The 13,143-nt window shown below is 36.1% G+C and overlaps 1 protein-coding gene across 6 annotated transcripts in view; it reads left to right on the plus strand.

The window, feature by feature from the left end:
- Pam (peptidylglycine alpha-amidating monooxygenase) overlaps positions 1-13,143 on the plus strand; it is a 163,904-nt gene that overhangs the window by 43,798 nt on the left and 106,963 nt on the right. For all 6 annotated transcript variants that reach the window (XM_013022047.1, XM_013022050.1, XM_013022048.1 and 3 more), the window contains exon 4: positions 4,200-4,287. In XM_013022047.1, the coding sequence (XP_012877501.1) occupies positions 4,200-4,287 (88 nt within the window). The remainder of the gene's footprint in view (positions 1-4,199; positions 4,288-13,143) is intronic.

The following is a 13,143-nucleotide window of genomic DNA, read 5'->3' on the forward strand; positions in this document are numbered from 1 at the left end:
ACATGAATTTACAAGTCATAACTTTTTTGTTCAGTATGTTAATTTTCAACACTTTATGTCATTTCTTTAATGAATATTTTTAGCTGAAAAGGGTAATGTAGCCATTTCCAATTATAATTTAGGTTGGTTATATATGTATTGATGTCTTCCAATTTGCTGGTCCCTCTATTTGACTATATGCGTTCTACACAATCATTCTACATCCTGAGTCTAGCAGATATATCAAAATTTGGCATGCAGACCTGGACCTGTATATTCACTTGGGGAAAGGGAAAATGGAAAGAAAGCCAAATGCTAAGTAAAACTCTCTTCTAGGTCATATTCTTAGAAAATTTTATGGCCCTGATTATAGTGTGATTTTTAGCTAAAAGAGGCCATAAATTCCAAATCACCTGGTAGAGTTAGAACATTCTTTTTCATAGAACTCCAGAAAATAGATTTAGTTGTTTCTCATCCCAGAATGTTGCCACACATCCTTTTAAGTCTTGCATTACAAGTGACACTATCCTTGGGAGAATCCTCCAATCTCTGTTTTCTGTATCATCACATTTCATTGAATTAGGGTATCTGAATCACTACATGTGGAGTTTTAGTCCTTCAAATGTTCTCCATTTCCATAAGTTACTTATACAATTTCCCTAGATAAGTATACATCAAATGAGCTTGACTGTTAGCACCCATTGAGACTGAAATATCATTTAGTTAGCTACTGCCATCTTGTAATTGAGTTGGAAAGGTTGGTGGTACTTTCAGTCTTATCCTATATCATATTCCTTGCAATCTCACAGAACTCTTTGAGCTATTTGCCCTCCTACCCCAATGGCCTTTGTTTGTTGTATCCATCAGAATTGCACATTTAATTTCAATCCTTTTCATTATGATCTGGTAGGTCTTTTTTTTTTCATGGGTAGTTTCTTTTGGATATAATGGGAAAAAAGAAAGGGGGAATTTCTTTTAAGATGTGATTTCATTTTCTACATTTCATGTGTTGAAATCTTCTCAAAGTCATATATGTTATCATGTGCTCTGTGATCTTTATTCTTACAGGAAGTAGGGTATGTGTCATTATTATTCCTATAAAAGTTAGGAATGGAGAACCTGTCAAATTAATCTCTTCCCTGTTGGCAGCTTCCTACCCTGGGCAGTAGCCTTTCAGTGAGCTTGTCTAAATACTACATTACTTTTAGGCATTCATTCTTGGTTTTAAATTTACATTTTGATACATTTTTAACTGGAAGCATGTTTTTATTCATCTTGCAATGAATTATACTTTAGAACCATAATAAAGTACTTAGATATTATTCTTTTTCTTTAGGATATTAAAAATATGGTTGGTGGCTTGTTTGTACCTTATACCCATAATGTATTTAGCATTTAAATTAGACCTCAAGTTTCTGGAGAAAGTATGAACCAGTGACAATAAGGTATTATAAAAGAAAGCTGAAGAATTTTCCTTTACTACTGCTTAGAAATGAAAATCAGACTCAAGTAAGGAGTTCAACATGAAACAAATAAGTGGGTATCAAAATGAGAAAACCATGGCTAGAAAAGTGATTGTTTGAGTTAGAGCTTATCTCTAGAGAGCACCATCACAAGGTGCTCCTGAAATACGCAAGGACCAAAGCAGACTCTTTTCTGTCCTTCCCAATAATAAGCCACAGAAATTGTGTATTTCTCCCCTTATGATCTGTTCCTACCTGAGTCACATCTTGTTACAGTTTCCCTTTATATAATTACTGATAGCCCACTCTTTTTCCCAAAAAGGTTTGTTCCTTCCCTCATAGCGGCATACACACAGTGGAGGAAGGAGACACTCTGTGTGTCCTCAGCTGATCCTGGCAGTTCACAGGTCTCCCTCTCTCTCTGTCCTCAGCCTTTTCTATGGTTCTTGCTTTTATCTTTGCTGCCACTGTCCATCTCACAGTGCCAGGTTTCCTCTCTCAGTAGTTCACAAATAGTACATTTTTAATGGCCTCTTTCCTAAAAGAGAATCACACAGCTGATGGATGCTTCCACCTGAACTTTTAGATAATGGATGAAACATATAAATCATTTTGAAACGACTAGTTTAATTCTCAAATAATTGTGATCATGTTGGTTTATTACCAAAATTCTAAGAGTGATTTGCTGGAAGGAAACCTTTTGGCCCAACATGGGATAATCTAAGGGGAGAGAACGATTAGTTATTTACATGGGCTATGAAAAATTAGAGAAGTCACCCTCTTCCTTGGCAAGCCCTGATGGACTGACATATTGATATTATAGGGGGAAAGAGGAGAGGAGAATACAATCAAGCAAACACAAAGTTACACTTGTACATAGTGATATAAAGAATTTGATAAAATAAATATAATGTTATAAATTGCATCTTATTCCTAGATAAATTTAAGTGAATAAAAAAAGCCAAGTATCTTACCTCCTTACATACTCTGGGCTTCTTCAATTTTCTTCCGCCAAGAACTGTTCCAAGAAGGATAGTGGGCAAGAGGAATGAAACAGGATATTCAGCATGAGAATAGTTTGCCTTTTCATCCAATCTCTCTTGCTTGTTAACAGTATGATTTTCTGTGACGTATGAAATGTTGCAACTTCGAATTATTCTTTTCTTCCAAAACATCTTCAATCCTGTGGTCCTACTATATTCTTTGTTGATAGAAAACAAATCTCACATTATATTAAGTCCATTTTCCAGCCTTCCTCTCTTTGTCGGTTTTTTAAATGATGTAAAAAACCTCAAGATTTGGTTTGTCAGCACTGAGTGCTATTTGTCAATGTAACAAATAGAAGGCTTTTATTTCTTTTGAAGGTTCTAGGTCAAGGTGGCACCTCCTCTCTGATTTCTTTGCAAATCCTGTTCTATAGCTTGATGCAGAACATTTTCTTTATATTTTTTTCTATTTTTTTAATTGTGAAAATATCGTACAGAGGGGTTACAATTACATGAGCAAGGTAATGAGTACATTTCTTATCAAGCATTTAGCCTCCTCCTTTGTTTCCCCTTCCCATCCCTTCCCATCTCCCACCGCCTCCCCGACCCTCCTACCCCCAGCCAAAGTTGTAAAGTTCGTTTTTCGACATAAGGTTTTGTACATCTCATTGTTGCAATGGATCCATCTGTATCCCTATTTAAACAATTTGTTTTTTCCCTTCCCCTCCACAAATTATACTGACATCAAATACAGTGAAAGCAGGGGTTATACCGTGGGGGAGGGACATACAAAGCAACAAAGAAATATCTTATAAATATGTTAGAAACAATAGCAAGAAAGAAAAACCATTTGAGTCCTTATCTTGGGGTTCATTTTGCCTAACATCAACTTATCTGACAGTTTCTTAGAACATTATTAAATTGGATAAATACCTGGGCCTCAGATGCATATTCTAGCAACAAGTGATGTTTTATTAATTTTGTCATGCAGAAGAAAAAGATGCAACTTGAGACTTGAGATTGTTTTAGATGTACTACTGACACAAACTACAGCTGCCACCTGGACAATATTTTTTGCAAGAAGACATAAAGGGATGACAAACCCATACCAACAGAGGAACTCATCCTTAATAGTGACTTAAATAATACACTTCCTTTTTTAGAAATTGTATCTATTTTGATTTTGCACTGGCGTATGCCTTTTTTTTTTAAATCTTTCTACCTGCTTTTAGAATTAAAGGAGAAATGCTACCACATAAGTTTAAGTATCTTTTTAACAAGTACACCAAGCTCATGAGCTAGGATATAATTTCAAATCTATATTTTCACAAAGATACATTTCCACTTACATTTTTATTTGCTGACACATCGTTTTCCCATACAAATGCACATGAATCCTGCTGTTATTTCTAGGGAGGAAAATTGTGTTGGAAGTCCCTTTGCTCTTGTCTTGACCACTCACTGTGGCTTCTGTTTCCTGGCACTGTTGTGTAGTTTTAAGGGCTCAGCACTCTACTGAAACCTGGAAGGTTTCATGAATACACAGCCTGGAGCTTTCATTTTATATCCATATAACACTCTTGCCATTTTAAAGGGGGTCTTCCATGATCCTACTAAATCAAATTATAAAGTCATGTCATTCTGTCCTTAGAGCACCAAAACATGTTTGATACATAGGTATTCCCTCTATTCAAAGGTGTGTGGTCTCTTTGTGACATATGAGAGGAAGTGTAACTGGTATTAACACTCACGTATCATTTTCTCACAACAGTTGACTTCAAGCCTCGAGCCAGCATGGATACTGTTCATCATATGTTACTTTTTGGATGCAATATGCCTTCATCCACTGGAAGTTACTGGTAAGGATAATGGGCTTACAGGACAGAGGGGTATAGAAAATAATGTGTTTTTTACAAGTAACAAGTATATCCGCAAAATCACTTTATAAATTATTTACAAGTAGGTAGGTGGTGTTTTGCTGGGTTTTTGTAGGTTTTATTTATTTATTGTCATTTACTCATTTCTTCTTTCAAAAAGACCAATAAAACAGTAATAGTCCTGGTGCATGTCTGTATTTAAAACAGTGATATAGAAGAGTACTATTCAAGGCAGCCAAGGAAATAAATTCTGTAAGACTCCATCTTCACAATAATTGCCCAAAAGGCTGATGCATAGCTCAAGTGGTAGAGCACCAGTAAAGCAAAGGAAGGAATCAAGGCCCTGAGTTCAAATCCTAGTTATAGCAACAAAAACAAAACATTTTTTATTGGCATCACGCTCTGTGAAAGCATATATCTGTCATTCACTGTCACTGAATTTAAAAAGCTGGATATATAGAGCATATCCAAGGGCAGAAGGTTTCAATACAAAGCCTGAAAATTCAGATTGTTGCTACTCTCCTGTTCATTAATTGCCTTTTTTCTTTTATTAATTTATGGTTTCCTCCAAAGAGCACAGAGGTTCTGTTCTGTTTTGTCCTGGCCCCTGCTTGGCAATCTAGACAAACCATTTCAGATTATGCTAATGTCCTTTATCCTCATTTTAAGAAGTCCGAAGCTCAGAGAGATTTAGTAACTTGCTCTAGCAAACACAGCTGTTGGGCGTCACACCAAGATTTAATCTAAGATTGTCCAGTTCCAAATCAAAGTAATTTCTGTTTTACTACACTGTTTCCCGTTCATAATTGTTGTATTTTAGAAATTATTTTAATCAATCAGATGAATCTTGAACATTCATGATATCATGTGAACATTCAAGAAACCATAGGATGGTAGGAGATCCCATGGGAGTTTCTAGAATAAGTGTTTTGTACTCTACCAAAATTTATTGTAATTTGAGCTTGATGCTTTTGCTTTCATTTTGATCTTTAGTGCTCTTGAAGATTAGTGATCTCTGGAAATAGCCCTGCTTTTTGAGCCTCACATTCTTTTCATTGATACAAAGAATCATTGTTACACATTTAACAGTCCAGAGTGACTAAATGTTTTGTTTTGCATTGAAACAGGATCAGTGTTGATGGCCTGTCTCTACATAATCATGAAGACCGATAGACCTTTCTTTATGTATCCTAATAGTCATTATTCTGATGCAAGGCACACAACACAGCAAATGCTTCTAGTCATTTTTGTAATAAACAATTGTAATATGTATTTGGCACTGTTAAAGCACAGGGCAATTAGTGGAAATCTCCCTGGACCAAGTATCATCAAAGCATTTGTTAATAAGCTTAAGTTATTTGATGAAAGGGGCATATCACATAGGAACGTAGCTCACATGATTGCATTTATGTAAAACTGGAGTCAGCAAGACAGTTAATATTCTTTTGTATCAACATTCCCAGTTTTGTTCTCTTCAGTAAATTTTTGTAAAAAAATAATTCTGGATTGAAAGATTACTCTTTGGCAGCCTTTTCAGAATCTTACTCAGCAAATTACATTCTCTGAATTTTTGTTTAAAATATTTCTTTTGAAATATTGGATTAGAATAATTAAAGATAGCAAAAAGGGATAAAAGCATTTAAGATCTGCTTTCGTTTAACCTCATTTAAAGAGAATAACTGAGAAAGTAAAACAGCTCTGGCATGGCATACTATTGTAATCCTGTTAAAAATTACATGGGTTGCGAATGTGGCTTAGTGGTAGAGTGCTTGCCTAGCATGCATGAAGCCCTGGGTTTGATTCCTCAGCACCACAGAAACAAAAAGCTGGAAGTGGTGCTGTGGCTCGAGTGGTAGAGTGCTAGCCTTGAGCAAAAATAAGTTCAGGAACAGTGCTCAGGCCCTTGAGTTCAAGCCCCAGGATGGCAAAAATAAAATAAAATTACATGAAAGACATCAGTCAAGTGAAATTTACTGTCCTCAGGATAAAGACCTATCAAAATAAGCATTCTATTTTGTCCCTTTTAAATTTCTAACATTCCTAAGTATAATACTATATTTATAAAATAAACTAGCAGAAAAACTTGTAAGTTGGGGGAAAAAAAGTGATACAAAGTGTAGTAGGAAGACCCCTACTCAGGCAGGCATGCCCACCTAGTCATCAGAACGGAAGTGACAGAGCCCACCGCAACAAAGTTGTTAACAAAGAAGCAAGTTTATTGAGAAGGTTCTTACACTGACAGGTCAGGGCCACAGCACAGGCTCGGAGCTGATACTGCAACCCTGAGCAGCCCCTGTTCTTTGGTTTTTAAAGGCAAAATCCATGAGGTCGAGCCTGATCACATGCAGGAGACCAATGAGATCGTAACACACACAAAGGATTGTACCAGACCACACACAGGTGGCTAGTGAGGTTACAGTTTGTCTGTAATGGCTGTTTAAACCAGCCTATCACCTTGATTTAAAATGGCACACAAATTTAGTGGGTAAGTCGAGGTCTATCTTTTGGTGGGCAAAAGGTGACATTTTCCATAAGCATGTGCAAAAGGCAGGATTTACCATAAGCAAGTGGTGTCAACAGTTGGAGCCAGATTACAACCTATCTGTTTTATGGGTCAGTCTTCAACTCAACAATCAAGCCTGGATTAGGTTGTTAACGGGAGGGGGACCAGATGCATTTTTTTTCATTCCAGGAACTAGACCCATTGAGTCTAAAATCTCTAAAACAAAGGCAAAGCTCAAAGTGGAATCAGACCAGCTTGGGCCCCATCTCAGGGTCCACTTCACAAAGAAAAGTCAAATGAAATAGTGAAGTAATTGCTATATTTATTATTTAGCTAAAATTATTACTTCAAAGGCATCATGGCACAGGCTGGATTCACTGTTAGCTTATTTGGTCCAGAGTTACTTTCTTCATTTCAGTGCAAGATTTATGCCAGCTCATTCATAAAACCTCTCTCTCTGCTCGTGACTTTACATCTCCTACGATTGATGAGTCAAATTGGAAAAGCAGGCATTGACTCCCACCAAGCAAACAGCCCACTGGACTTTTGCCCATAGCTGCATCATTAAGTAATTTGAATTCTTAACAACACTGCACCCGTATTGTGCTAAATATAATTTAAAATACCTGTCTGGTAGCCAGTATTCCTATATAATCTGTAGATTTGTAATGATTCTCTTCATAACTATAAAGCAAGGAAAATAATTGAAGCTATTATTTATCATTGAACCAAGAACAGTATCTATTTAATATTCAAAAGTAAATGTAGGATCTGTTCAACATGCCATCTAGGAAACATGAATTAAATAAAACTCTTCTAGTGGCTTTTTTCAGTACCATGTTGCATTGCATCTAAAGTTTATATAGATTATTTCTTTACATACTTAACTGAATTTGTGACTCCTCTAAAGAACTAGATCCCATGGGGTATTTCATGGACTAAACTTTCAGGTTGCTTCATGAGATTTTCTCTCATTCCCCTGCCACAGAACTTCCCACACTCAGTCCCCAGAAGTGTTCCAATGACTTCGACTCCTATCCTTCTCCTTGAATTAGAATACTAATAACACAATTCTATCAATGTCAAAAGTTTCTTTTCCTAAAAGAATTCTTTTTCTAGAAAAATTGAGCCATGAAGTTTATCACACTGATTTTCCAGTGTGACTCTATTTTTCAATTGTTTCAAGACATAAACAGCTTTCAAATGAAGATTCTAACACATCCACATATGATTTTGGGTATGAAACCGATAAATTTTCGATGGTAAAGAATATTAAGAATTTACTTATGCTCTGGGGAAATATTCATGGACTCCAAAATTTTTAATGACATAAGAAAAAAAACTAATAAGATATTTAATACTAAAATGTCAAGCATGGATTTCTGCTTTTCTGTCAATTGGGATTCCGTGACCTATACACACACACACACACACACACACACACACTCCTTTCACTTGAGTGTTCTGCTTTCATTGCTAGCTGGCTGATAATATGTATGCATCTATAATATAGAAAACAGTTTTCCCTTGAAATTATGAAGTTATAATTCATCCTCTTGTCTTCAGGCAGCACTTTTATTATGAAGGCAAAGATCTATTTTGATGATGTTTCACTGTAATGCTGCCCTCCTTTGCTCTGTGTAATTGCCTTTTTCTACTGTTCATTAAAATATATTTACAGTTATATTAAGTTTACATGAAAATAGTAGACACAGCAGGAAGCAGTTTTCATTATGTAGTCATTTTAATTTTAAAGTGTTTTTCTCTGTGCGCATTCCAGTCTTTTGTGTCTCATTCCAAATTAGCAGCTCACACTGGTAATGTGTCTAGTTAATTATATGCATGTGCACTTAAATTGCATACATTGATGTGAACCTTTTAATATACCGTGGGGTGGTCCCTTTATAGTTTGAGTGAGCTGATGCTCAATTCCAAATTAACATATCTCCAGAGACTGCAAATAAGGACCAGCTGATGGGAAAGCAGTGGGTCTGCTGACCCAGGTAAAGAAGGCAGCAGTACCTGCCCTTGGGACCCTGACATCTTAAACAGGTCTTTAAAGGAGGAGATAATTAGCCAAATCTAGGGAAGAATGGGGAGAGATATATTGAGACTGCTACATAGAGCATGATATGCTGGTATTTCTTTGTGCTTGTAGAGCCAGATTGTTATTTGTTGATTGAAAATGAGCCATGAGTTCTAAGGTGCTTTTAGTTTACTTTCCTTTTTCTCATTTCTTCTGTGTGTGTGTGTGTGTGTATGTGTGCATGTGTGTGTGTGTGTATGTGTGTGTGTGTCTGTGGTGCTGGGGATTGGACCCACAGCCTTGTGAGATGCAAATGGTATCCACTGAGCCACATGAGCAACAACCTCATCCCCTCTTTTCTGTTTTTATTAAAGGAGAGAAATGGAAAATGAGGCAGTTTAAACATAAAAATATATTGTGCCTCTCCACTAAAAAAATAAATAAATAAATTTTTATGAGATCTTGGAAATTCAGATTTGTGGTTTTTTTATCCTATGAATATTTTATTTCATTCTAAAAGTTCTTTTTTTTTTAAGATGACATATGAGTAATTGACCAGGAGATTTGAAAAATGGTGAATTTTGCTTATATAAATTGTTTTGGCTTTGGGGTAATTTTGAAGTGGTCTCCTTTTAAGTGTTTCTTCTGTCCTGCTGAACATAGGATGTAAGACTTAAAACTGTTTATTATGACAAACTATAAGATTTTTTTTCAGAATATTGGGGGATTTGTATATCAACTTGTGGTATACCTACAACAAGTTAGCAGAAAAAATTTGAAAGGAAGTGAGAAATGTGTGGCTATTTTAGAAGATAAATATGTTTAACTGATTTAAACATGGTAGAGTCTATACCTGAACCAAACATTGGTACTCCATTCGTATGTTCAAGCTCTATACTTTTGTGTGTTAGTTTAAAAAAAAAAAATCAAACACTTTCTAGCCTGTTGCCAGTGGTTTACACTGACTACTTAAGAGGCTGATATGAAAGATCACAGTTCAAAGGTAGCCTGTGAAGAAAAGTCAGGAGAATCCATCTCCAAATATAACCAGCAAAAAGGAAGACTGGAAGTATGGCACTTGCTCAACTGAGCAAGTAAACCAAACATGCCAAGCAAATGTGAAACCTTGAGTGCAAATCCCAGCACCAGAAAAATAAAAATAAAAAATTTAAACATTATGAAATAAAAAAGAGTAAAGGCACATGCCAGTGGTTCATGCTTGCAATCCTAGCTATTCTGGAAGGTGAGATCTAAGGATCCAAGTTTGAAGCCAGCCAATGCAGGAAAGTCAATAAGAGTTTCTCCAGTGAACCATTAAAAATCTGGAGGTGTGGCTCAAGTGGAAGAGCACTCACCTTGAACCAAAAAAGCTTAGAGACTTCATTCAGGCCTTCAGTCAAACCCAACCAACCATTAAACAAACAAAACACTGAGTGATATAAACTAGAATGGAGGGACTGGGAAACTTCACCAACATTTTACCACAAAGTAGGATTATTTTGTGTCTAGCCTTGTACTTTGGTGTGCTGTTTTGTGCAATAGCAAAAGATAGTTTTAGTTCTTGTAATTAATATTTGATTTTAAGACTATTTTAATGACACTTATTACCAATTGATCTTTAAAAATAAAAGATGACTTCTTCAGACTGAAGTTTTTCCAAAAGAAAAGTACCAGCTGGTTAAATGAGGCTGTTTCCAGCTGTTCTGACTTAGTCATTCTCCAGCTAAAGCATCAGTACTTTACCATCCTATGAGACTTCAGTTTCAATCCCTTTCAACTGCTCCTATTTATTAGCCTCCTGCTGTGTCTTTTTAAATGCAGCATCTCCACAGGATTACAGATGCTGATGAGGAGAAAGCAATAGCTAAACACACATGTACACAGAGACTGACACAGAGAAAGAGAGAGAGAGAGAGGGAGAGAGAGAGCACACCTATGTGAGATGCTGCTTGGTTATTTATTTAAATGATATTTTGAAATGATATTACAAAAATGTTTCAGCTTTATTGCCTCTCCTGTGATGGTAGTGGGGAATGGTATGTGCATATGCTGTCTATATGTCTGCTCTCCATATCTTAGCTCCCTGTCATCATCTGTATACTTGATAGCAAGATTCAAAGTGTCTTCTGCAGTCATCCACTTTGCTTCTGTCACAAAATTCCTAAAGTTAACCATATATTATATACTAATAAATAAACCCACAGTATCAGAAATGTGTACCCTTTGTTTTAAGCACTATAAAATGCATATTTGAGTGCATTAAACACATTTCTGTTGGACCAAAATTAACTGCATCCATGTTTCATTTCAGCATTTGTATGATTAACAGAGCTATATTATATTATTTATGTCGTTATGGTACAGTATGTTAATGATACTATATTAATTATATTTATTACATGTGTTGAAATAGTAATTCTAATATGTTATCTTGGAATAGCTGTCTTATTTTATTGCTAATAGAGCTATATTATATTTGTATATTATTGGACTAGTAAACTGCATCAATGCACTAAAATGAAGTTGGGATTTCCTTCTAACTTGTAGCCACCAGTGAATAAGATCTTAGTTAATATTTTTAATTTTTTGCACCAGATCTGATGCTTGAACTCAGGGCCTGGGCACTGTCCCTGAGTTTTTTGCTCAAGGGTAGCACTCTTTTACTTGAGCCACAGCTCCATTGCTCTACTTCCAGCTTTTGGGTGGTTCATTGGAGATAAGAGTTCCCTGAACTTTTCCACCCGGATGGCTTCCCACCATTATTTCTCAAATCTCAGCTTCCTGAGTAGGTAGGACTGCAGGAGACAGTTACTGGCACCCAGGTTGGCTAACAATTTTTAGGTGTGTGAATTAGACTGGTGATTCTTTCCAGACTAGTGCTGATTTTAAGAAAAGGGAAGCCCATAGCTGTAAACATTTTGGCAATTTTAATGGAAACAAACACTATGATTTTGAACATTATTCTCTCCTTACAAGCCTAGTTAGTATTTGTGTTAAACAGAATAGTTGTGGATGCATCTAGTCAGAACTTTGAAACCAGAACATCTTGGGTTCAAATCTGAGTTAGACTTCTTGGTAGTTATAATACATAATTGATAAATTACTTAAATCATCTCTATTTCCTCACCAAAAAGAAGGACTATTAATCTTGAACCTGCCTTTTGGGGACCTTCATAAAGAATAAGCAAGGTGATTTAACTAACAAGTTTGCAGTAGTGACAATATATAGTAGTGTTAGCTGTTATCTTTATTCAGTTACTAATAAAGGATTTATTAGCCACTCACTTTGTGCTAAACACTTTGTTAGGCACTAAGGATTTATGCTTTACCCCCTCTAATCTTAGGGACTTTATTGCCTTTCTAATCTCATTGGGGTGAGCGAGGAGGTGGGTACTTGCAATTTATGCTATTTACCAGGCTAGTTCTTCTTAATCAACATTCTTATTTAGCTTCCTAATTAGGTATACCTCTAATTACTATGTTAATTCATGCCCATTTTATTGAAGTTCACATAGTATTATCTGATTGGGGAAAGTGTTCAGTTAGCTTACTGAACACTGAATGATATTTGGATACCGAACACATAAAAATTGCAATATTGAGAGGTAAAGGCATTTCACTTATATCATTGATTTTATGTTGTGTTTTTCAAGAAACTTTATGTTAATTTTTGGCGGCTGTGGTTTTGTTAGATTCTCTAGTGTATTACATTTGGAATTTATAGAAATGCAAGCTTTTCTTGAACACATGACTACTTTATTTCTTTATTTAGCTCAAAGAAGTAAGATCGATCTGTTATGATCTTTCCTTAGGAACCTCTAACAGATAAAAACAGAGACTTACTTTAATAGTTAATCATGCTTTATTTAGATAATTCACAGTGACAGGCTAGTGCTTTTCAGTGTTTGGCACAAACACAAAACAATCCTGGGGGACTGGGAATGTGGCTTAGTGGTAGAGTGCTTGCCTAGCATGCATGAAGCTTTGGATTCGGTTCCTCAGTATCACATACACAGAAAAAGCTGGAAGTGGCACTCTGGTAGAGTGCTAGCCTTGAGCACAGAGAGAGAGAGGCTTAGGGACATTGCTCAGGCCCTGAGTTCCAGCCCCAGGACTGGCAAAAAAAAAAAAAGAAAAGAAAAAGGAAGAAAGGAAAAAGAAAGAAAGAAAACCCACAAAAAAACAAAAAACAAACAACAAAAAAATAATCCTGTCATAGCAGCTAGAGAGAGAGAGAGGGAGAGGGAGAGGGAGAGAGAGGGGGGGAGGGAGGGGGGAGGGAGGAAGGGCCCAAGAATCCAGAACTCTG

This window comes from Dipodomys ordii, unplaced genomic scaffold (genome assembly GCF_000151885.1).
Source record: "Dipodomys ordii isolate 6190 unplaced genomic scaffold, Dord_2.0 Scaffold59, whole genome shotgun sequence".
Classification (NCBI taxonomy): Eukaryota; Metazoa; Chordata; class Mammalia; order Rodentia; family Heteromyidae; genus Dipodomys; species Dipodomys ordii.